This window comes from Helicoverpa zea, chromosome 24 (genome assembly GCF_022581195.2).
Source record: "Helicoverpa zea isolate HzStark_Cry1AcR chromosome 24, ilHelZeax1.1, whole genome shotgun sequence".
NCBI classification, from domain to species: domain Eukaryota; kingdom Metazoa; phylum Arthropoda; class Insecta; order Lepidoptera; family Noctuidae; genus Helicoverpa; species Helicoverpa zea.
The window spans coordinates 428,781-455,957 of NC_061475.1; the positions used below are offsets into that span (position 1 = coordinate 428,781).

The following is a 27,177-nucleotide window of genomic DNA, read 5'->3' on the forward strand; positions in this document are numbered from 1 at the left end:
CATCACGAAGTTCTGAGAAGTGCTCTCTGCGAAGTTCTAAGCTACAGATGACTGGGAACTTATGGCCAGTTCCGTTCTGTATGCATGCGATCTCTTTGTTGAAGCAGTACCGTAATGAGCCTCTTATGATTTGCCAAGACGTTTAAGATTTGATTACGTTGACGTCCTACAATAAATAAGTATAGAGTAATCTCAAAAGAAGGAGCTTGTGGTAAAGCCGCACGGGTCGATCAATGAAAATATAAAGACTCTGCTCATTCCATTGAAAAAAACAACCGAGATACAAAAAAAACTATCTACACTAATGTTATAACGGTGAAGAGTGAGTTTGCTTGAACACTCTCATATCAGGAAAACATCTTTGGTGCTTAATAATAAAAGCCAAATCAAAGAAGAAGGCTATAGGCTACTTTTAGTAAGATATAACTTAACTGGACGAGGGTGAAACCAGGGTCAAAAACTAGTCAGTAATAAAAACAATTATGGAAACAACCACAAACGAACGATGCAGTAATTCCAACTCTGCTGTCTCGGTTATATCGTGTTCCCAAGTGTTGGACGACTGCCATTTCCAACCATAAACGCATTAGCATTTTATTTATCTCGGCTTCCTGAAGCCAGGGTCGAGGAAACCGATATAGATTCCAAGTTATCCGCGTAATATCGCGCGGAAGTAATGAAAACTTTCAAAGGCTTAGCCGAGGGTCCGATCCACGCGAACGAACGAATTTGTCGAAATGAGTTTTCGAGCTTTCATTGTAAAATATATCGGCCACTTTCTGGGGTTTTGTATTGGAATATCTACAGCTGTGTACGTTGAATTGTGTCTCTGTAGGTAGATAAGGCCCTTTTGTTCATTTCACAGAATTTGCCAACTTTTTTAATTACGTACCTCAGAGTTTGTAAACCGAAATTCTTTCTCACGCTCGGATGACTTTAACAAGATATGAATCATGAATGCTTCATCTAATTTCCGACAGTAGCGACCCCTTTTACTGTCTTATAGCTACGTCTTAATACCGAAGATATAAGTAAGTATATGTACAGTTTATATAATGCGTATAAACCGTACATATACTATCGTTGTTACTAATAGGTGAACCACTTACTGCAACCCTTCTTAATCTACAAAACCCCTTGGCAACGGAAGGCATCCCATTTCCTGTCCCTTTGAGTATTTGTCCAATTAACCTATCCCTTTATTCCCTGAGAGTTGACAAAAACCGAATTCTCCAAACCAAACATCTGCTAACCATGGGAAATCTTCTAATAGATAGAACCCTGTTTACACTGAATCATAATTCTTCAGATAATCCTACAAAGACATTCATTACCGCTCGGGAGGTAAAATGACTTATTCGAGGGAGGGAAAACAAGGGCTTTATTCCTGTCTCTCTCTCGTCACTTAAATTCTAATTAATTAGAGTGACCGGCACCATTTCCTACAGTTCCTTTTAATCTTCATTAGGTAGTTCACAAAGTTTTATTTTACGAGCTCTTCACAAAGCTCGAGTTTGCAGGATTTTGTTGAATAAAGCACTGAAGGTAGCGTTTTGTACTGGAAATGTTTAATTGTTTAAAGCTCTAGAAAGTCTGTAAACGCATTGTAGTAAGTATGCGTTTGGTTCAAGCTGAAAATGAAGTAGGTAAATATTTGATTTTCATGGACAGGGTTGTAAAGCTGATTACGTAGAATGTCATTGATTGAGTTTGAGCTTGCAGAATTAGAGTTTTATATTACAACAAGATTATTTTGAAAACATATTCAAAAGACGAAAATACATAGGTAAGTACCTAGGTATCTTGATTTTGCTATGCACAATTTAAAAATCTATACTTAACCTAAATTGTTTATTTATTTATTTATTTAACAGTTGTTACACATAAAAACTCAAACAATAATAAATAATAGAAAAAATTGTACAAGGGCACAGCTTATCTCTAATGAAATTTCTTCCAGCAGGCCCGTTATGGGAGAGTTAGAATAAAAGTCTTGCCTTTCCTTGCAATATTTCGTATAAGAGCTTCTCTTTACAGCAAGCTTTTCAGGTAACGTTTGTTCGTGAATTCCATTTTGTAATACCGTAGAAACAAATCTTAGTAAGAGCGCGGCTAGCCAGCTCGTCCTGCCTTCAGCAAAAGCAATAAACGGCGAGTGCAGCCAACTATGGGTTTATCTCTGCGTCGGCCATTGCAAGCCTGACAAATAGTCTACTTGATAAAAACTTCGTTCTACGGATATTTATGGTTAATTCTATGTCGCCCATTAATTTAAGGCAAAAAGAATTCCGGGAATGTAAAAAGTGTTTCTTTGACGCACGACATTCGGAACTGCAAAGGATTACGTTTTTCTCTTTGGGTGCAGTACCTAAGAGGCATAGTATAAATAAGATGGAAGATGTACCTACCTACCTGGACCCCAAATCCTCCTGGGGCCTGGGTCTCATAAGACTGAACATAAATAATGTCATCTCACCCAGCCCAGAACAAGTCGCATCTAACTTTAAGAATTTTCCTCTATTCCTAGGGCATCAATATGAGTAAAATGTGACTGACTACGCGACTGTATCTCTGCGTCGGCCATTGCAAGCCTGACAAATAGTCTACTTGATAAAAACTTCGTTCTACGGATATTTATGGTTAATTCTATGTCGCCCATTAATTTAAGGCAAAAAGAATTCCGGGAATGTAAAAAGTGTTTCTTTGACGCACGACATTCGGAACTGCAAAGGATTACGTTTTTCTCTTTGGGTGCAGTACCTAAGAGGCATAGTATAAATAAGATGGAAGATGTACCTACCTACCTGGACCCCAAATCCTCCTGGGGCCTGGGTCTCATAAGACTGAACATAAATAATGTCATCTCACCCAGCCCAGAACAAGTCGCATCTAACTTTAAGAATTTTCCTCTATTCCTAGGGCATCAATATGAGTAAAATGTGACTGACTACGCGATAGCAAAATAACACATGTTCTTATTTCAGGTACATAACTACCTACTTATGCTGCGACAATGAGATGTCTAGCTATAGTAAGTACGCATCTGTAGTACATTCAATCATTGTTAGATTAACCCGTTGCCACAAACCGCACCGCGCTTACCGCATCAGCCGGCCATTTGAGGAAAAAGAGGAAAATAAACAACAGCCAGCTTTTTCTGTGAAAATTAGAATGAACCATGGTTGACGACTGAATTTCGTAACGGTGACTTGACAGTTCTGAAATTAATGTCAAACTTCGCTTTAATTAAAATATAGCGTAAATTATTTAAATTACTTTCTTTTTGTGCTGTGATCTCCTGTTGCTTTTCTTGAGTAATAATCGATATATATATATATATATATAAATGAAACCCGCTTTCCTCTCTCGCTCGTTGTCACGACATAACATAAAACGGCTTGACCGATTTAGCTGAAAGTTAAAGGGGAGGTAACTTAGACCCAGGAGGTTTTAGGATAGTTTTTGTCACCATCCGGCTACGGGACGCGGTTGAAACCGCGGGCGAAAGCTAGTAATAAATAAAATAGTAAATAAAGAATATAAATAAAGTAATAAATAATAAGGAAAAAATATATATATCTATCTATCTATTATTTTCTGTAATAAAATGTATCCACATTTTCGGAATTTAGGCGCATAAATGTAGGAGTACATATTTCAGCAACAGCCTTATCCAAATTCACAACTCGAAGAAAATTAATAGTTCAGTTCAATTACACCTGGCTATAAATCCTCAGATAATACTTATGATCCATCATTAATCAATAACAAGATAATTTGCATTCAAGTCCGATTCGTCTAGGTTTGGCGCGGTCATAAATATATCCACGTTCATAGATAGGCAGGAGACTTAAGTGGCTGACTTTTACGAGCCAATTTCAAGTGATCAGTCATTAGGATTGTCCTTACGTATATTTATAGAGTAGGTAAGCAAGATTAACTAGGTGCTGTCTATCTTTCCTCCGAAACTTCTTTAACTGTGGTTTTCAATGACTAGTGCATCCGTTTAGAGATTGATAATTTATCATGAAAATAACATCATAATTCAATCTCCAATCTCAAAATATCTGACAGATTGGTCATTGAAATCAGCAGTATACAGGGTAACATACATGCACCAAATCTACCCGCAGTTCCAAAAACCTTCTCTATTTACCAAGCTGCTTTTCCGAAATTCAGTTAAAATTCTTCATGAGAGTAACGCGAGCACGTAGATACTTTACATTCTCGCTGAAGAAACAAAATGAGTTATAACATCTCACCGGAGTGAATAATACATTATGTATGAACGTGTTCGCCTAATTTTTCTACTCCGACCCGAATGTATGAGCAAAAATAAAGTCTACACATTGTCGAGAATAGGTAAGGACTATAAAGTATGGGATAGAAACGCCGTCTTTTGTTTTAGACTGTGTTTTACTGCAATGTATTTTGTAGGAGTAGTTTCTTATGTTTTGTTCGAATTTTATGGAGATAAGCCCTATAATACAGAAAATAAAACATTTAATAAAAGCATATCACTAAGTACTTACGACCTGAAAAAATACGCAGGCAATATTTCAAAATAGGAACGGCGACATTGTCCTAACAACATGAGTCAAATTATTTCAAAGTTAAGGCGTACATTATGTTGAACTAGGGATTAAGAGACAGCTAAATATGGGACTAGAGTCTGGAAAATCATTGTGGACAATTTATATTCCCGAATATATCGATTTGTAATAAGTGAAAATCTCACCGAAAACAATGTGGCAGTGATCCGTGTTCCGTCAAACACCGTCTGAGATCTACCAAGTTGGTGATCACACGCAAAATTTACAGGAATCACTGTCAAATTTCTGTTAGATTCACAAGATTTTATTCATTATATTATTTTATGTGTGTGGAGCGCGAACCGCGTGCGTGTCGCGTGAGGCTCGGCACGGTACTGGCGAAATGGCGGGAATTGTGACATGCGCCCTGGGAAATCGATGGCGAATATCATGCGTTATCTGTGGTCCCACGCCATGTCTCGAAAAATTCTGTACGTTCAGCTGTTTTTCCGATTTTTTTTGTCACGTTTTCGTTGTTTGCATAGCGGGATTAGGATTTGTTCGGCGACGCGAAACAGATGGAATAAAACGATGATAAAAAATGCAAGCCGGCGTTTTGTTCAGCTCAATTTTTCACACTTCGATTTAACTTTCGATTTTCAATGGCTTTGCTGAAAAGGGTTTTTCGCGATATTTATGTAGGGGATTTGGTACCTATATCGAATTGAAAGAACATTACTAATGTTCATAAATAAAACATTATCATTAGATATCTATTATCTGGAGAAATGTATTATTTTTTTTATAAAATAAATAAAAAATCTTTATGTTTACAGGATTTTTAGTGGTGGAAATGATAAAGAGAAAATACTACCGGCGTAACATTGTTTTTGGATTCCGTGTTCAATCAAGAAAATGTAGGTATGTAGTGAAGGAAAATGTAGCGTAGTTTTGTTGTTGTGTGAAATGTAGTTAGTACCTAAATGCGGTTTTTTATTCGCGGGTACGACTAGGTTTCCTCGCATAAATGATAAGATTTAATTGACAAATAATTTAGAAACTTAATTGAAATAAATAAATTAGATCTACTTGCACCTATAGATATAGCCATTTTCATCTCTTATCCTTACCTAGAAGGAAATTCAAGTTCTTGAGTAGAGGACGGCAAGTCATCGAAGTGTTAGATGCTGTCAGACAGATGGCGTGACTATCTGCGAAAGGCTTCAAAAAATGTATGCCTAACAGCCTTTTTACATTGGCGGATTTTCCAAGTGAACCGAGCGCCATCGCCCATCGCGACACCGCCATAAGCGCGATAGCAAACAATTGACAACAGCTAGTTCCCCGTAAATACGAATCGACTGCTATAAAAAAGTAGATAAAATCAACATATTAGATAATAGCAATTAAATTATTGCGTGAAATTAAGTGCGTCTATTTAAGTTTAAAATCTCCTCTAGCACTCTTAATTCTAGCTCAAGGATGATAAAAATAAAACTAAACAAATTGAAATCCATATTGTATTTATTTATTGTTTAATATGCATACTCAGCTCACAGCGACTACGCTTCTAATGGAAGATATAACGTAGTACACATACCAAGTCTGCGCTGCATTTGACAAACAAAAACACCAGCCGATAAAACATTTTAAACCTTAACTCTGTTATATAAAGTTCAATTTGCATTACCAAACAGATGGAGACATTTGTCACTTTAATTTGTATTTTATAATGATGTGACTAAATTCGATATTCGAATACTTCATTAAAAGAGATTATTGCAACACCCGTGTACCTACATTCTACGTGCTAGCTACTTTGTTTGGGTTTTAAAACGTTCTTGAGATCAACCCATATTAATGGGGTAAACTAGCACCCTCTTGTGGCGATTGAGGACAATATAATGTAGTACCAATAATGAATTTTGAATTTATTATATTTGGTAAATATATTAAATAGATAAATACATTCGAGACGACTCTGAGAATAAAAAAAATGCAATTATTACGAACGATGACGCAGGATTACGAAGATTATTATTTTTGCAGGACTTTTCCGAGATTTTTTGTTAAAAAAAAATATTATTCCAACAAATGCAACGCAGACTATAACAATTTATATTGAATAAATTACAATTAAAACTATAATTAATGCGATTACAATACAACAATATCAAGTGGCCGATACTTGCGACTCGAGACAAAACTCTTTCAATTTACCTTTTTGAACGACAACAAGATGGCGGATTCAAAAGTAAAACGATTGTCTATGTCGATCATTAGGCATTAAAGACTATTTATTACACTTCCTGGCAAAAACAATTGGCACACCACGTGGTACTCGGTGGGTACAGTTCGGGCCGAAATAACAGACCACTAGAAAAACAAAAAATGTCATCTCCCAGCCCAGATACATTTAAAATGATAATCTCATCTATTGTAACGACTATGATATAGTACATATAACTATCTATACTATAAATGTTATTTATATGTAGTCACACTTAACATCTTCGGTTTACAAATTAAAAGGGAATAACACTTAAACATTATCTAATTTTATATTACATTTCTTATAATCCAACAGATCATTCAGTACTACTAAATTTTTATCTATTTGATAAACAGATTTTTTTCTTTACATGTACAAATAAATACTGTGTCTATAAACATTATTTCCTACTATAGCTATGTATTTATTTAACTATGAAATAATAAATTGTTCATGTAGTGTACAAGAGAACGTAAGGTAAGAGTGGAGTAGAGAGTATAATATATTGTTCGATAGACCTACCGATAAGGGAACAAATTGTAAAGATCTACGGAAAGTGTATGTCGAGAGTAAAAATCGAATAACAACGATCACTATTTAAAAATCCACGCAACAGTAAATGAAATTTACCCTGTTTAGAAGACATTGTATATCTTAAAAATTGTGTCCTCAGCCTTTTTAATGATATCATTTTGTTTTCAATTTTTTTTTCAAGGTTTTTGACAGATAATGTTCTTCTGTAATTATTGTAATAACATAAAATTATTACTTCTTTCCTATAAATAAAAACTATGAACACAAGGATACGTATTAAAATACAATTTGATATAAGAAAATAAAGATTTTAAGATAAAATATTATGATACAATATTAACAAAGATATTCTAAAATAACGATTTAACTTGACAAAATCACAGAAAATATTATCTGCCAAAGTGTAATCACTAATTTGCTAAGGGATCTATGAATTACAGGGTTTTCAAACAAATGTCAAACTTAATCAAATGGAAATAAAGTCGAAATTAAGTTCTACGTCAACGTTTGGGAGTTAGACGGATACTGGTGACAATTTTTTATCTATTATTTCTTCATACATAGTATGAATCCCGCAAAATTATTTTGTACGAGTCATTTCATTACAAAGCTCTGACTTTGGACAGCTTCAAAAAAGTTTTTTAATAACTTTATATTAATTGAAATTCTAAGTGAACGCGTATATCGGTATTTTCCAGTAATACTTATCGAATAACAAATTACAAAATAATTTTGCGCGAACCACGAAACCTTATCACCTAAGGATGAATATATTTAATATATTAATTAAAAATCATCAAGATTGGAATTTTACGTTACAATATAATAATAATTATCGTTTAATATTATTTTAGTAATAGAATACACCTACACAGTAGGAAAGTTAAACGGAAATGTTTCGTAAGTCTAATGTATCGTAGGAATATTTATTGAACTTATGTTCTGACTGAAGACCACGTTTAGAAGAAAAATTGCCAACATTTAGTCACTTTAACTTACCAGTTTTTTTTTTATTATTTGACTGGTAAAAAATGAATCATATTTTTACATAAAGCTGTTAGAACATAAACCTTCAGTCAGAACACTCAAAATATCAACCTTAACATATTATAACAATATTGGAAAATGTATTCGAGACGAAAGAAATGCACATTACACGAAATGAAATGGCTCACAGATCGAAACAAGAGTGTCGTTGGGTAAGTAAACATTACATATATCTGTAAAATACATACTCTTACATACTACGCAATATTTATTTAAATTTAACGCGTTCAAAAAACTTTTAAATCGAAGCTTTATTATTCATTGTTTTTAAAATCCCTTTAACGATGCCCAATCACGTCAGCTTGAAGTGTAAGGGGATCGAAAGGGACTGGGAGGCAATATGTTAGCCGACTGTTTTATATATTTCGATATTATATTAATTAGGGAGTATTTCAATATACACACATACACTAGGACATGGCACTGCCTGTCGACTATATCATAATATATCAGGCGAATATCGAAACCAAGAGTCACATATTCTCATTATATACTTTTAATTCGGTATTTCACCGTGCAACCAGTTTTTCTTACACAATAATATAATATTAAAAATCTACTTTTAAAATATACATTAATTTTAATAATAAAATTAGTTATTTTTGGCATTGAATCGTGGGGTCACACGATTTTCGAACGTATTTACATTTAGATAAGGGTGGGTCGACATCACTGACTCGAATTGACTCAAAACTATCAATAATCATTTATGATGGACATAAACGTGGTTGATACTTGTCAAATATTTATATCTAAGAGGTGATTGTGATTTTAAACATAGAGTATGTAACAAATGGAGTGTCATACTAACATTTCCTTTGAAACGAGACGTTCTCACGTTTTCTAACAAGGAGTATCGGTATTTTTTATTTCATTTATAGATATATAGATATTGATTAGTGGAATACATCACATATAAATGCGGAATATTTACTATGGTAAAATCCAATAGTCAAAACATTGATTACTGAAGCACCGTTAGAATTTTCAGTTTTAAGTTCGGCAATTGTTATGAATACTTGGCAGTGGTATTGTGGGAAAACAGTATCGAAAATTAAAATGAATTACAAAGCTGTACAACTTTTTTATATCAAATGATTGTAAAATGCATATCGGACATAATAAGCATGAAAAATTCCATCCACATGATATTTCAACGTTGTTAATTATAATTGAATGAAATCCAAGTAACTTTACAAAGCCCTTGTGACGTCACGGATATATAAACTTTAAAAGCGCTCGTTCATCTTCAAAACCGTGAAACAACTTCATTAATAAGTAATATGTATGACGTCATATAATTTCATACATCGTTAGCCTTAACTTGAAGCGCTCGTTTGAAACAAACCACTTTATTTAGTTACTTAAACTTTACCGAACAGAGTTCGTTAAGAATTTACTTGTTGGAACAAATTTGTGTTACATGACATTGGAAATACCGATTTATTTTGCCATAAACTTCAATTCGGATTATAGTGCATACAGCTCTAATATCGATGTAATCGTTTCGATACAATACTCTTAAAAGACACTATCGATATCGATAAAATTTATAATCGCTTAGTAGCGATATGGGAATGAGGCACCATTGCCGTATGAATACAATGAAATATTTAACGAAATGAGTTAATACCACAGTTAGTGAGATCGGGTGTTACATGACTTAGAAAAAGAACAGTTTATTTAAAGGCGCGAGTCGAGAAAACACTTAACATAATATGGTGGTGTATGAAACCAAATTCTACTGATGTTTTAACTGCTGAAATTAACTGTTCTTTCTCTTGAATTTTATACAATGATTCAATAACCTTTTAATGGGTTCAATACATAGATTAACAACTTGTCCACTTGTGTTCCTAATCAAACTGTGATGACATCGTAATGACAAGAAATCAATACCGTATTGTTTATAATACTTTCAGTTGAAACCAATGCTAGTGATGTGCCCTAACAATAAATAAGTTATCGATGAACTAACGTCGAAGGAAAAGTGTCGGTTGTTCGCACCATAAGTATTAAAATTGCAATTTGATTGCATTTCAAGTAGAACAATTTAAATTCACCTTATGAAGTAGTTGGTAAAAAGAATGTGAGACATTAATGTTATTAGTCAATTTTATAGCAACTACTTCATGGTTTAAAACATTTAATTTGAAATACTTATACAGACAGTATTTCAATTAATTTTATAACATAATTATCTTCTCCGACCAAGATTTACAAATTGTGAAAGTAATAAACCAATTGAAATTTTACAATATCTGAAACCCAACCAAATAAGCTGAATTTAGTAACATTACAAAAATCTGTGATGATATCAATGTGAAGTAGAATAACTAACTTTATGTAACTGATTGAACAAACATTATAGACTGGTAGTGATCCTAATTAGAACTTAATTTTAATACTTGGAATTCCTACTTTAAATAACTTCTGCACTTTTAAAAACTAAGGAAATCATCAATCGACACAAAAATATCGACAACTCAATATCAAATACGACCATCCCTACCACACATTGATATCATAGTACAAATACTACAGAAACTACAGAAAAACAACAACCGACACTACCAACGTTGAAGAAATTAAAAAAACTCGTGCACCTTGCGAAATACCGAGAGCACTCTTCATTTCTTGGCCTTCACCGTCACGTACGCGTCCGGCGCCGTCCGCAGCAGCAGCGGCAGCCGCCGCGACCGGGAACCCGCTGCTGTCAGAAACAACTCAATATTAGTTAAAATCGAAATTACATTTCTGGGCAGATAAATTTTCTGCTGTGAAGTTGGTTACTAGTGACTGCAACGGTTAAAATCACTACATAGTATAAAACAAAGTCGCTTTCTCTGTCCCTATATCCATATGTCGACGGCTCCTAAGTATACTGAGTCAACTAACAAATTTTGCGAATTGCACTTTTTTGTGTATTAACACAAATAACAATAACAATATTGTAAATACACAAAAAAGTGCAATTCGCAAAATTTGTTAGTTGACTCAGTATACTTAGGAGCCATCGATGTATGCTTCAATCTTTATAACTACGCAACGAATTTTAATGCAGGTTTTTAATAGATAGAGTGATTGAAGAGGAAGGTGCAAGCGAAGCCGAGGCGGGTCGCTAGTGTATGAATAAAATACTATTGCGCATGTGCGAAGCTTCACATGGCTGAGTATTTAGAGCAGCAACGTTATTTAGAGAGAGATAGTGACTATTAATTTGTTAGCATTTATAGTTCCCGTCATATTCGTAGTAGTTGTCTTATTAGTCGTACCTGTAGTATTGGTGGTGTTAGCGGCGCCGCCGGTGGAGCAGGCGGGGGCCGCGTCTCATGTCTGTAGGGCTGAGTTGATCTCGCGGTGGATCGTGCTCTGAGGAATAGAAAGTTATAGTTCGGCCATTCAGAGAATGCGTTCCTGACACGTCGCGATTGAACTGACGACGTAATAACATTCATTGATTATTGATATAATAATGTTGTTTTAATGCTCCTCAATTGTTAAAACGGTAAACAACCAGCAAAAATATTTTTATCGTAACTGCAACGCCATTGCAAAGTTACGTCGTCAGTTCAATCGCGACGTGTCAGGAACGCATTCTCTGAATGGCCGAACTATAGTAACCATATAAGCAACCATATAAGTTAGTAACCATACATTTTTAACCGACTTCCCAAAAAGGAGGAATGTTTGCCTATATTATTTAAATCTTCAAATCTAATGCGGACTCATTCTTTGTCAACAAGATAAAAAGTGTCAGCAATAGATTTAATGAAGCTTTGACTTTAATGGAGCTTTGTGCAACTGGCGGTTAAAGAGGTTAATACATACCAGCTCATCTAGCTGCCTCGCCAGTTGATCGTTCAATGCTTGTATAACTTGCCGCTGTCCGTCTTGCGCGGCCAATGCTAACTCCAACTGGCTTTGAGCCAGTTTCGCTTCTGCGTCCTGTGAAATAAGATTCAACATCGATTGGCAAAATTGTATCGACGGTAAGTTTTGCTAATAGTAGGAAAAATATAAGGCCGGAAATTGAGTAAATATGAATGAAAATACTTATTCGTTCTGTACAGCCATTTTGAAACACAATAAACACACGAGCAATGAAATATTGAAAAGCTTTAGCATACTTTTATATACAGAGAAGTGCATCAAATTAGAAACGTGCTTTTTGAAATAAATACATGCAATGAAACATTTATGGTGAACGCATATCATGACTTATTTATTAATTTGTTATCTACTTACTCATATTCTATTATATTCTTCTACTTGCAAATTCGGTCAATTTGTCAGATTTCATTAGCGTTCATATAAAGATTTTTTAAACTTTTTTTTGGGCTTGTTGCACTCTAATAGACGTGTGTTCACCATTAACGAGCAAAAGTTTTTTTTTTTTATTAGAAATCGAGTTCTAGCAATATTAAAACAGGACTTTATATATAGATTAGAAAATAAGGAAAAGAAAGAAAACAGAAGAGTAAGAAAAGTAAATAGATTTTATTCGTTTGTTAGTATAAAATTAGGCAGGTTACATAATTAGTAGAAAATAACATACTTAAACTTTAACATAAAACGTATTTACAAACATGCAGCTTAAAAATATGATTCCAAATATAGTACGTACAAAAGAGTGTAGAAAAACAAAAAATATGTCGAAATGATTGCGATAAAATAACTATTCAGTCAACTTATTAATTTATTTACAATATTTATACAGAAAAATCATTGCGACATACTACAGAAGACTAGCAAGCAGAAAATATTTAGTGCTTGAATTACATTAATTACTAGCTGAATAGGTGACGAATTTTAAGTAAAAAAGAGAGGGACATTTCCATATTTTCACTTTTTTGAAAATTATTTATCCTTGTCATGCAATACGACATTATTTTACGATTTTCCGAGTCTCTCTTTGGACACTCGGTCCTATTTAACAGACTGCGCCCGAAGGAGAGTTATTAAGATATAATATTTCAACATATTTTTATCTTTTCTTCCATTCAATACTCTCACATTTTCTCATATTAAATACAAGAAGTCTTCTTCCCAATTTTCCCCCTTTCACCCAAAATTCGTCTCCCCCTCTATGTAAGGTTCTACACAGCAGATCCCGTATAATACAAACTGTATGCATCACCCACCTGCTCGCTCTTCTTAGACTTGGTAATCTGCGCCAACTCTTCGTTCTTCTGCGCTAACTCTGCTTCGAGCTGCGCAACGCGCTGCCGAAGTTGTTCCACTTCGTTAGCTTCTGCGCCTGAAATGGGAGAATGGGGATTGTGATATTTGTGTAGTAAAATAACAGGATTTCTTTTTCTAAGGTTGTGGAAAAAAATAAACAAGATTTTTGACTTTATTTCTGCAGAATTTTCAGAAATATTTATTTGCCTTTCCAAAATTCATTTATAAAAATTTTATATGATCATTACAGTATCCAAAAAAGCTCAAGGATGGAATGACAGCAGCCGTCGCGAAAATATGTATCTAAATGACCTCAAATCATATGCTAATCTGAGCCCAAAAACCTTCCTTAACGTATGTGATATTTCTTGTTGCCTGCTTCCCAGTACTTCTACCTACTACCACCAACTTCATTTTAACCCATGGCAAACATATCTAATATTGTATATGATAATCTCCACAAGAATTGTCTTACAGTCTACCCCTAAAACTGTCCACCTCTCCAGACATCTATATTTCAATACTAGCTGTTGCCCGCAACTTCGTCTGCGTGGGCAATATAGAATCGTCAAAATACTACTTATCCCGTAGGTGCATTCTTTCACGTGACAGTATAATTAGGATTAGCACTTAGCAGTCGCATAGATTCATTGATCAAGGTTGTGTTGTGGATGTGACCATTTATCTAAACAAAAGAAGTAAAGTTTGTGACGTTGTTCAGCCAATTTGGAAAATTATTACGTATGGTGCGTAAGTAATTTTCACAGGAAACAGCTATAATCTATGTCTACAAGCTTTGAGTCTGACAAAGCTGTCATTTGTACATTTTCTGCAGCTGCTGCGACTAATCAGAAGCCAGAAAGTCTGTGAGTCTTACCATAATATGGATATCGTCTTGTGTAGTTGACTGGATTGTAGATAGGTAGTCGCTCCAAGCAAAATATTGGTACTAAAACAGATTCGGTGACTGGAAGCCAACACCAACATAGTTGGGGAATAGCTGGATGGATGATAAAATGAGTCATCATCATCAGCAGGCGCATAGGGTAGGATAGTTTCACTTACTCATGGTAAGGCTGACCACACATTAGGCGTGCGCGATCCTCGGGCGTGTGAGTAGCGCGGGCGCCGCGCGTGCGTCGCGAGCGCGTTGCGTGAGCGACGCCCGCGCTACTCACACGCCCGAGGATCGCGTGAGCGACGCCCGCGCTACTCACACGCCCGAGGATCGCGCACGCCTAATGTGGGGGAGGCCTAAGCCGGGACTCCACCGAAATGTTTGCATTAGTTCACGAATAGGCAAAATGTACGTATCTGTGAGAGTCCACTTCATGTGTTCGTACTTGAAACCTGTAGTTTTGCCAAGATTTTCAGAATGTACGCTCGCAATTTGTCATTTCTTGGTGGAGCCAGCAAATCAAAAGAAACATAAGTGTTGTATACTGTGCGTCACTACCGCACACCGGGAAAATTTCGCTCTTGCGGAGGACGTTTATATACCATATTTTGTGTCACACGTAAACAGGACGACAGTAAGTATCCACCGAAACACTTTCAAAGATCTGATGAACGAACAAATCAGACCTGACTTGGTCACCTGGGGCCAATCAGAGCTCTATGAAGCGATAATACTCTTTGGCTCCTACTGTTATTGTGGTTTCTGAAAATTTATTCACCTCATTCAACGATGAATGTAATTCTGATGGTACTATTAAGAACACTTGCTTAGCGCAGAAGCTGACGTTGGCAGGTCAACTCTTTTGACTTCTCGAATAGGATACCATTGGTTTTTGTGCAATGCACACCTGCAATGCATTCTGGATTAGGACAGGATATAGGTGGATAGGATTTGCAACAGAGAACAATTCTGTCTTTGTGATTAAATGACATCAAACGTAGTTTTATATAAAAGGTGTTTTTTAGGGTTTTTAGACTTGGCTCGGGTCTTACTGAGACTGTTCGTAATCGTGAACAGTGTATTTGCGATCAGAAGTTGAAAGTAAGCATGTCTCTGGTATACTTTGACTTTGACTTATCTGCACTTTGTATCTGGGCTTGTTTTTAAAGTTACAGAATCCTACATTACCTTCCTCACGCTTAGCAGCGCTTGCGAGAGATAGATCCTCATTTCTTCTAGGATTAAGTTTACATATTTTGCATCAGAAAAAATAATTAAGGTCTACTTAATACTACTCACTCAAAGTAATTTGTTTTAAGGCCACCACATTAGTGGAAGATAAGCTAAACTATGTTTATGAAAAAATCCTGATATGAACTCCATCTGTAACTTTAAATGATAATTAATTGTTCCACTAAAGTCATCATTTTTGACATAATGTTCAAAAAATAATTTAGATGGCACCGTTTTAAATTTGGCTGAGAACTATTAATTTTCTTTTCATCAAGGTAATAATTACAGTTGGATTTTGATGTGGCACGGCAAACTGACAAACACTATTGAAATGTCTATCGAAAAATTACACTACGTGTTAAAATATGGTGAATTACGGAAAATACACAACTCCATCTGTTAAAATAATAATCCTCTATAAAGAATGTATGGTAATATTGTCATTTACCACCTCGCTCCTTTGACAAATTGATGATGTATTTTATTTACCACAGATGGAGCTACTTTAACCTTGGCTAAACAAAATTTTCATTTTTTTTTTCTTCCGAAGTTACTTATAAAGGTGTGATTTTCTGTGTAAAGATTAATAATAGGCCGATAAACTAATATTACTTATATACAACATTCAAATGTACAGTTTTGACAAATAGATTGCGTGTCGTAATATTTTACATCTTGAATTCACAAAATTAATCATATCTTTTGATAGAGTGAATCGATTTCGATGAAACAAAAACTAAGTAATACCCCAAGTTACGTAGAATTTTTGTATATAAGCATTGTCTGCATTTAATTCGTAGATTTTACGTGAATCCCGAACAAACAAACAGATAAACAGACAAACAGACAAAAATGACAAAAATGATGGAAATGGGTTCTGTTAGTTATCCTTTAACATGCTGGCTATTTTTTTTGTCAATTTCTTCAATGTACAAAAATTACTTTTCTACAGATTTATTATATGTATAGATATCTGCCACTTTTTGTCGTCACAGGATATTCCACATTGCTCCTACATCACGAATAGTTTTATATCTTCCCCTATCATCTCCAAAGACCTACACTTCTAGAACTGCCACATGGCTCGTATAATCTTACATCTACCCCTACCTTTACCAGCGTAGTGTCTGGCGCGCGCCACCTCCTCCCTGTACTGGTGCAGCTGCCGCTTCCACTCGTCCACGTTAGCGGTGCTCTCCTGTAGGGCGGCGGTTAGGCGGAGGTTATTGCTCTTCAGGGTGGCCAGTTCGACTTCCCATTTCTTGGCGTTCGCTGAGCTGTTGGGGAGAAATTGGGATTTAGTGATTTCGTTTCATTTAAGGACAACGTTATGTATGACCGCATAGTTACGCGTGGATTGATAAAAAACAGGGATTATTTTAAATATAACAAGGATGAAAACAAAAATTCATTATTGCAAGATTACTCTAAAATGGTCTCCTTTTCATACAAAATAAAAACGAATTCAAAATCATATACATTTTGCAGTTTTGGATATGATTGAAAATAGACATCATCTTGCGTTACATTCGTAGATTTCTTAGGTTAAATTGAAGAATAAAGCTATGTCATACAAAAAATATGATCATAAAATACTACGAAAGCTCTATCTAGATAAACTAAAGCTTCGTTCCCACTATTTTCTCTGACAGCATATCCAGATATTAATGTCGGACATTTCGTACAAGAATCGCGAGAATGATCAGTAATTCAATAATGTAGTAAATAGTAATAAACTCGCGTTACATCCGAAAAAGATACGAGTAACCATTCTTTCCGTGAGATAGGTCGTTTATCTTTGTAGACGCTCAAATGTTTTTCTCGTTAGTACACCGAATTCTTGCTGATATATCGCGTGTTGGACCAAATCTTAACATGATCTTATCGTATTTCTTAAATGGATTGTAATAGTAGGTGACTAGTCTTCTGAGGTGATAAGAACCTCACGGCGAATATGAATTCAATTAATCTATCTCTCATAAGCTTCAGAAAACGGTTTTATAAGTATTATTTTTTTGCGATAATTTGACAAGTCCGTGTGTTTTTATCACGCCTGGGAATAAATAAAAAATCCCTTTTATAGCTTAAGTGCTTTAATTTAATAAATCTGGCTTGCGTCCCACGCACACTCGGATTTAGAATAATGGAATAATAATTACATTAGTCAATCAACAAAACAGATTTTGCATGAATAATGAATAGAATCAGGTTTATTCAAAAATTAAGAGATATTGACGATGTCAATTGAATGCTGTCAGTTGGAAGATTAATTAATGGATATCGGACATCCGTAATAATATGCTGTATTCATTACTAACGGATGTCAGTTATCACTAAACGGCCGGTTAGCGATGGACTTATCGCCGACAGATATATAGACCTAGGTTGCTTTAGTTTCCGGGACGGAGACAAATTGGTTTTCGCTGAATTGTGTCCGCAAATGTCTATACGGGTATGTTAGTGTAACCGTTCCAAGACAACCCTAGGCTGTAAAAATTTTCGTTTTTCCTAACATATATAAATACCGCAGGCTTCCCCCGAAGGGGAAGAGGTTGCGCCCCGCCGTCCGCGCAACCCTGTAGAGCTCGTCACCTTACTGGACGCTCTTCCACCTTAGAGGACCATGCATTAACTTTACTTTTAGTCCCGCCTGATAAAAACTAGGGACAGGGGTAGACGGGACGTCAGCAAATCAAATCAAACTTAACATGCAGGGTACAAATTGAATTACAGATACTAGTAGAGAGTGAGAGGAGTAGCAACCCTACCTAACATAAAATATACATAACGCTTGCGTACAACAATGTATGTTTCAATCTACACTTTAAAACTACAATCCCCGATTAGTGACATGGGCTACCACAGGGCAGTTGGCATGTCGTACGTGTGCCGCCAGGACTAACACAGAAGATTCTAGCGGTCACGTTCCCTATGTTCTAAATGTCTTACCCAATCCTAAGGCAGGGTACTACGAAGTACAACTGCCATTGGGCAAGACAGTCTCCAGCCATGCTGGGCGCGTGGTCATATTAAGCCCCATCGCGAGCCTATTCACCCTTTACTGGTATATACAAATCTAACGCAAGCGCAGTGTCTCGTCGGTCGGTGGCAACTTTCCTTAGAAGCGCTATTGGTATACACCGAAGTGGTATTTCGTCACTTCCTCTTCCTTTAATCTGCCCCGTTCTTGACAGGCATCGGCAAATCCCCAAACCTAGCCTGTCCAGTATGCGTGTCTTGCCATCTACCACCTTAATATCCAATATGGGCCCTAAGGTATGGTGGCAGCTGACGCGACACGATCTCTAGCATCCCTCGGGACGGGTCTATCGTTCAGTTTTAGGTTGGTTGGTGAAGCCTACCCCCGCTCCCTGGAAGAGTGCGTACAACAAATGCAAGACAAGGCCAGCTGCCGGTTTGTCAGTCCATGAGAAGTAGCTTTAACTAGCGTTTGGTTCATTTGAATCCCGGTACAAGATAAAGTATAGTTATCAATAGCACATGGCATACGGCTAGTGCCGTATAGTAAATATGTATATTGCGATCTGTCAATGCGGTTCTGCCTTCTAAATGTGTATTCGATATGATAGTAGTCATGCCCTAGTCCACGGCAATGTTGTGGGTGTGTAGGTGCATTATTAATGCAAGTGTAGTAGAAGGCCTTCTCCGCCTCCCTATAACCAAACGCATGTCAGAGGTACCTCAATGTAGTCAAGAGAGAATATGCGAGACAGATACATATATTTAGAAGCGCAATACATAAATCAAAGCTCAGTATTCTTACGCTTACGCCAGTGCACAGTATCATTACGCTTATTGCCAAGTCTCGTTTTACGCTTTGCTATAATTAAGTTCAAATATCAAAGTAATTAGAAATAACAGCCTTGGGATGCCAGTCACGGTCTTTGGTATACCTGGAGCCAATGTAATAATAGGGATCACTCACCAGATATCTGCTCATAGTAAATTGTATTCGTCTTACTCACCGGACCATCACCAAACACGATACTCACACATTCTACCTGCATCACTTACTTGATAGAAACTATTATATCGCGGCTATATCTTAACAAATCTAACCGAAACTATCAATATCCCGGTGATCTTCAATATAGACTCCCTAATAGACTCGACTATAGTATTTGGTTACTAGTACTCTTCGTGACCCAGCTCCGACTGTCCCCATTTCAGTTCCCTCAAAACCCTTGTGGCCTGCTATCCCTTCCTACATCCTCGCAAGTCCCACCTTCGGCACTGACTCCACCCTGTTCTTAAGGTCCTGTTTCACGTATTCGTTTATTTGTTACGAGATAGATTTATTACTCTTTTTGTACACATTCTCAATTTGTTCTAAGTATCGTTGTCGGGGTCCATTTGGGATTTGGCACATGTGCACTTCTATTCAATACTGAGTCCTTTGTCTCAAGGTCCTAATTGCCCTAACGGTTGGCATCGGCTTGTAAGTTCTGCTTAGCACATGTTTGATTGCTTTGCTGTGAGAAACTTTCAGACCCTTAAAATATTTTGTTAAGTTTTTATTGCACTCCATGTCAGCCGGCAAATATGGGTAGGGACCCATAAAATAGAAAGTTAATGTGTTCTTAAGAGGCCCGTCATCGTGGCGCCTTGTAAAATAAATTAATATTATTTGATAATATTTAGGGCTAGGTGACGACAGTCACATTAGGTACATAGGTACTTTGTTAACGTGTTCTATTGCTCAATGGCGCTCGGTGTATGTATAAACACTGCAGACAGCTGGCGCAGGACTGGTAAACCTGGAGAACGTTGGTGATTATAGTTCGAGTGACCATAGTCATATCCCTCAGTCATAAGAACCAGGAAGAAGTCCGTTTGTTTGACTGAGCAATAGTCTCAACCTTAAGTAGGTAGATAGCACACAAACAAAGGGAGTAACCAGAATGTCCTTATGCAAAGTTTCTTAAAGTCACGTGGACTTGACACTAAGACTCCTAGCACCGGTGTAACAAAGCTTTTTAAAGAAACCTTTAATTTACTAACAACAATTACAGTAAATGATATCCCAATCGATAGGCAAATAGCGATCCTTTTGGGCAGAACGTTCGGACATAAAATATGGAGGTTGGTTGAGAATCGCAGTATCATGTAACTTTCAGTATATTATTGCACGCCATTGCCTCATCTGTAAGGGAAAGCATCTGTGTGTACCATCATCTGTTTAGTGTTATATGATACAGCAGAATTTGGTATTTAATGAAGGCTTGTGTTTAAACACCACCCAAAAAAGTACCTATTTTACTACCAAAAAAATTCTAAACGGTTACCAAAATGGATAAATGGTCACCAAATAACGTTTCCAAAAATATTATTAGGTAAAACCATTTTTTCGTATTATTGACTACTAAAAAAATATATGGACGCCTTTAAAATACACTTTAGACCAAATATTATATATTGTCACTACTTAGATGTTACCAATTATGTAATACCATGACTCCTAATTTGGTCATTTTTGTTAGACTAAAAAAGCTAACGATCGCTAGAATATTTCCCAAATACCAATTAATATACTGGGGTTCCCAAACGTACGTCGCTTATTTATTGTTATATGAATTTGTGTGTAACTCAGTAGTAAAATGTAAGCACGAAACATGCAGCAAGCATGGCTTCTGTCACGGCTCCGGCACTGCGGGGCTCCGGCGGTCCCATGCGAGCTTATCGTCGCAGATGGTTTTCACGCTCACCACCGCACAGCCGCGGCGGCGAGCCTTAAAAACTACCTGCGCCTCAGCTCGCAGGCCGCCTCGCCCCTCTGCGCCTACGCGGATTTGAATTGCACTCTAGGGGTAGGGCAGACAAGACTACGTGGAGTCGGTTTTGCAGCGATTCGTTTTCGTCACTAACTTTGATTTTGGTAGTAATATTAATCTTTTAGTTGGATAGAATTTGGTGACCATTAATCCATTTTGGGAAACAAAAATAATATTTGTGCAAGATTTGCGATTTTTCTGATGTTATTTTATTTTTTTTGGATCATAATATTATATACTTTAGTGCCCTTTTAATAAAGTCAATTTATTTTTTTTAGAGTTGTTTATTTTATTTGGTGCCTCAGCTTAGAGTCTTAAAAATATTTTTGGTGATCGCCTAAATTATACCCTTTAATGAATTGTAATGGCCCAGTGGTTACAGAACCAGCATCTCAAGTACGAGTGCACGAGTTTTCAGGTGAGGCAAGAACCAATGAACTTTTCTAAGTTGCAAGTGCTTTATGGGTTTGTCTTAGAAATCTCATCATTATCATCATCTTAAGGAAACCTGGAGGAGATTGTGGCTGCAGCAAACTGGACTGATATATAACATTAAAGCCATGTATTCACTGGGAAACAATGTTTCAGATACACAGTTTCTGAAACATCACGTAGATGTTTACAGCAACAATGTTTCGGAAACTGCCGTCCACACCGTCAGATGTTTCAATATGTCGCCCGAGGAAGTAGTGTTGTTGTGTGGTGCCTACATTTATTTGCATAAGTCCATTTGTAGTAAAAAGAAAAAGAAAAGAGAAATTACTTGCTATGAAGACATTTATTTGGCGTTTATAAACAAATGAAACACGCGTCCACACTTGTATCCATATGTTGCGCAACTGATTTGTTTCTGTGCTCCCCGCCACGGGTGGGGAGCACAGAAACATTCGATAAACACGTAGTGTTTACAGAAACAAAATTATATGTTTCTGAAACAAAATTATTTGTTTCAGAAACACGTAGATTTTGTTTCTGAAACAGTGTTTATAAACAATTGTTTCTCAGTGAATACATGGCTTTAACTTCATATATCACTGTAAACGGAACTATTAAATTACATATTAAAGTTCATTCATTTGTTTTGTGTATTTAGCTAAAAGGTGTCTACAAAATTGGACTAAAGCAATGAGGTCAGCCAAGTGCTACAAAATAAGTATAAAAAAAGGTGTACACCAGTTCTCTCCTTATTCCTATCGAGTAATTTTTTAGTGTCCTTCTTGTGTATTTTGGCACAAAACCAAACTTAAATTATAAAGTTTCTGAAAGCTTTATTTGCTTGACAAACTCCGGTACCGGACCGGGTCGATGTGCACTATGAAGATAAACTGAAGAACTTAAAATAAACAGTACAATTCTGGAGAACTATTGTTGCTTTTTTCGTACAAAAATTGTCGTAAAATATAATTTGCATACATACTCAAAATCATCTCATTAATTATACGACCATCATGAAAATCAGGAAGCTAAATAAACAGAAACTAGAAATATGTACAAAAATATTATGTAAATTATCCCATAGTGACGTAGCCCTAGTATCGATATTTTCGCGAGCTGCTGAGCGCGAGGTCTCAGGTTCGATTCCCGAGTCGGACCGAAATTGCTTTGTGGGTTTTAGAAGACTTTCACAAAGCAGCCCGGAGCCTGGAAGTTGGTGATTGATACACCCGTGCATCGGAGAGCACGTAAATGTAGGTCCTGCGCCTGGTCTCTTTCCGGTCGTGTCGGATTGCCGTCCCATCGGGCTATGAGAGTGAAGGAATAGGGAGTGCACTTGTGTCTGCGCAAATGCTCGTGCACTATAATATGTCCCGCGCAGTTGGCTAATCTCCTTAAATGAGAACAGCCGCCGTAGCCGATAATCGGCTAGGAGGACATCATCATCGATATTTTCGCACACAGCGTCAATCCCGGACCACTTTCGATCATAAACCACAGTTAGTTGCGCAATAGTGCGGTGACGCGGTATCGATTATGCATGTCCATCTCGACTAAATGTCTCGCGTCGTTACATCACTAGTTTACGCGGTAAAAAATGCATAACGCGTTATATTTCATTAGTTTGCACATTATGTGTGGTTATATGATGAATTATGTTTACTGGTCCATTTATTTCAATGTAGATTTTGAACAACGACCGTTTTGTACCGGAACTTTTGTTTTGTAACAACTTATGCAAACTAGGTACACGCCACAATAAATTCTCATTACCGTTGAAGACTGCATCATCAGCCTGTAGTAGTCCATTGTTGGAAATAGGTCTCGCATAACATAATATGCCATAAGTATCGCATAGGGCTCGGCTTGACGCGTACAGCCCTTTCCCTTTAGCCTATCGCAAATTTTCAGAGCACGTTGCCGGCGACCTTAACGCCCAGAACCATCCTCTTAATTAAATAAAAGTACCAAGGTTGTTACTAAGCCATCTTAGAAAATCTCTGCATGAGTGCAATAGTAACAACGGAAATTCTATGAAGAGGCCTATGTAACAGACAAATAAAAAACCCCTTTGGTCTGAGTCGACCCAACTAAGATAATTACTAAGCCTTTACATATCTTTAATTACTTAATTACAGTTACAGTTATAAAACTTTATAGAGCACGTACTAACATAAAAATAATCCGGCGTTTTCAGAGCAAATCTATTACAATCAATAGTTGCATTAGACAATAAATTCCATAGGTGTTCCTGCAGCGGCGTGCAACATTGCATCATGTGTGCACTCGATGCACATAACTGTATTATAATATAATTGAGCCTATTTATTTATTGCTTAACGTGCAAGCGTAGCGTGGAGATTTGTTACAGGGGAGAGGAACGGCAGAAGTTCTACTTTGATTTGCTCACGGATTTTAATGCGCACAAAATTTTTGTGCAAGACATGGAAGATCATGGGAATGTCTGAGTTGTGCCTGATAAAATTACTCAAGTAGGTGGAAAGGTTGCCAAAATCTGGTAGTATTGTAGACTACCGCAGATCTTTACGAGACCCGTTTACAGATATGTGTGTGAGGCGAACCAAGTAACCCAAGATCTATTTGCCCCTTGGACCAAGGACACAGAAATTTCCGACAGAAACGCAAAAATCTCCCTGATATGTAAATTCTCCTATCTCCCTGTCTCATACACTGCCAGTCTGCTAGAACAAATTTCCCACTCATAGTTTTAACGAGCGTGAAGATCTTACGATTCCGAAGCATCGGACTGCATCGGTACGAATCGGTAAGAATCGTGCATGTTATGTAAAAACGCTTGTGATCGATTACTATGTGGGCCAGTGAGAGTAGCCAGTGGATAAACATATGGTATTATGGTGGGGTTACTTGGACATGGTATGAAATTACACGCTGAAAGTGGCTAATTTACTATGACACAAGTCTTGGATGCTTTCTACGTTAAAGAAGGTGTGCATGCCTCGAAGGCAATAAAATATGAATAGTGTTTTTCCAGAATGAGTAGACACAGGCGCTTCTTTAATGCACCAAGAATTGGATTAAATAAATTGAAACGCGGGAAACCATTCCTCATTTAAATTGTTGCAGTGTAGCATGCAGTTTGTCTCAATAAAATCAGAACTACTAACCACATCAGAAAAGTACATATTCTTATATAACGAGAAAAAAAACTTTAGTTTACCTAAAATATACTTAAAAACTTAAGCAAAAACTTAATAGCCAAACAGCACAGCAGAAAATTAATCGTATATCACCCAGATCTTAGTAAAAATCACCACGTATGTAGCCAGCAGTTTTGCCGGGAAGAAAAAACTGCTTGTAGTGCAAACTTGGCCAGATTAATTACAAGGGGCTTGGTTGCGATGCTAAATTAATCATTTGTCCTGGGACTGGAACGAGGCCAAGTTTTAATGGTGAAGCTACATGGGACTCGCTTTTACTTCAGTTCGTGCTTTCTTTTAATCCATTAATGTGAGTCAAGAAGTTGTTTTCGCGTTATTGTTCTTTGCGCAAAGTGTAAAGGAACATACTCGTATCTTGTGTAGAATTCTGTATGACAATGAGGTCTAAATACTGTAATGCAATTTATGAAGAAGAATTTGTGTATATTCGGTCTTCAAAGACTAGACATTATCATACCATAGTGCCTGTTTTTTTTTTCCTTAAGAAGCGCCACTTAAATATAAAGCCCAAGAGGACTTTTGCCATCGACCGGCCAGACTCCGAATTGTTAAACAGAAAATCATGTATTCTCGACTTTCAGAAAATGATCACCAGAACAAAAGCTAATTCAGACAAAAATGATATTTAATCATGCTAATTGCTTATATGCTAATCAAAACCAAGCAGCTGAAGATGGTATATCCAAACGAAGTAACGACCTAGCCGAGGCTGTTGGCAAACGGATTTATATTCAATTAGTGCTCGGTAATTAGCCGAAGAGAACGTTTAACGCAATCTTGTTTTCATAATTATTCGGCGAGATTCCGTTCTACTTGATCTGCGCTGAAAGGTTTACAACGTGTGGTTTCAGCAAGCAAGGATTGTGTAATATATTGTGTTCGCATTTGCTAGAGTAAGATACTGTGTCAGATCTCTCACTTTAATCAACTGAAAGTAAGGTAATCAACTAGATGAAACCAGATTGAAATCAGAGACAAGTTTTTAGTGCTCTTCAAGAAAGATCTAGACATAAACGATCATACATCTGACTGTACAGGTCAGCTGAACCTCTTGCATACATCAATCCTTGTAAACATTCTCACTATTCTCAGGTCTTGTTTACTATTTGGTCCAGAGAAAATAAATAAACGAGAAGACAAAGTCACAACAAGACCGTTAAATCATATTGACATGGCATCAGATTACATAACATACAGGCTTCGGAAAATTTACAAGCCTAATTACTATCTATTTACTGGGTGTAGTAAAATTCGATATCAACAGTACAATCGTCTATAAAAGTTACATCAAAGAAAAACGTATCACAAAGCGGAACAACGAAAGCAAAACTCTTCGGTCCAATTGACGGACAGTAATTCATATGAAGTTAGTGGAATATGTTTAAAGAACAAATCGGACTGATGTGTAGGAATAGATAGGCGATGTAATTAGCTAAAATGTGTAGAACGCACCGAGTAATAATGTACGCAATATAAAACAGGGAAGTGTTTGAAATGAGGTTGAATTGTACGGACCGTGAGTTGGAACGCGCACGCAAAGCTTACAATTATATTATCCCCTAATAATTTTCAGACCTGGTCGCTTACGTTATTACATTGAAGCCGTGTGAAATGCACAGGTATCTAATGCAAAACGCTGTACTGCGTATTTTATTTGGGTACTAATCCAATTTTAACTTGATTCGTTCTAATAGGAATTCGGCAACATCTACTCCTTGTTTTCTGTGAGTTTGAAAGGTAAGCTATATATCCGAAAAAGTATGAGAGGAGATTGAGATTTCCAGATTGAAGTAAATGCCGAATAAGGCAAAGTAAACCGGTGCTTGAGAAAGTTATGTTTTTGCTATTTATATGTCAGACTACATACAGGAGGGAAGTCTGACTTGAGAACACATTTGTCGTAGCGATACTGTTACAATCCTAGCACCGTATGTTCCCCCACAAGTTGGTCGATAGTGGACGCACTGAAATCGCTCGGTCAACGTTTCCGGCACGCTAATAAAATGAAGTTATTATCATCAATCTTGTTCCTCTTTACGGAATTAGCCGA

At 36.6% G+C, this 27,177-nt stretch overlaps 2 protein-coding genes across 4 annotated transcripts in view; both read right to left on the bottom strand.

The window, feature by feature from the left end:
* Positions 1-4,923, bottom strand: part of LOC124642299 — a 169,673-nt gene extending 164,750 nt beyond the window's left edge. Inside the window, exon 1 of the mRNA XM_047180665.1 lies at positions 4,739-4,923. The gene's annotated coding sequence lies outside the window, so the exon portion shown is untranslated. The remainder of the gene's footprint in view (positions 1-4,738) is intronic.
* Positions 4,924-6,038: 1,115 nt separating this feature from the next.
* The window catches only part of LOC124642501 (homer protein homolog 1), a 53,603-nt gene continuing 32,464 nt past the window's right edge, over positions 6,039-27,177 (bottom strand). For 2 of the 3 annotated variants that reach the window (XM_047180968.1, XM_047180970.1), the window contains exons 7-11: positions 16,811-16,977; positions 13,530-13,645; positions 12,217-12,333; positions 11,661-11,757; positions 6,039-11,098 (exon numbers count right to left, since the gene is read on the bottom strand). In XM_047180968.1, the coding sequence (XP_047036924.1) occupies positions 11,716-11,757; positions 12,217-12,333; positions 13,530-13,645; positions 16,811-16,977 (442 nt within the window). In that variant the 3' untranslated portion in view covers positions 6,039-11,098; positions 11,661-11,715. The remainder of the gene's footprint in view (positions 11,099-11,660; positions 11,758-12,216; positions 12,334-13,529; positions 13,646-16,810; positions 16,978-27,177) is intronic. The other variant, XM_047180969.1, reaches the window with a different exon arrangement.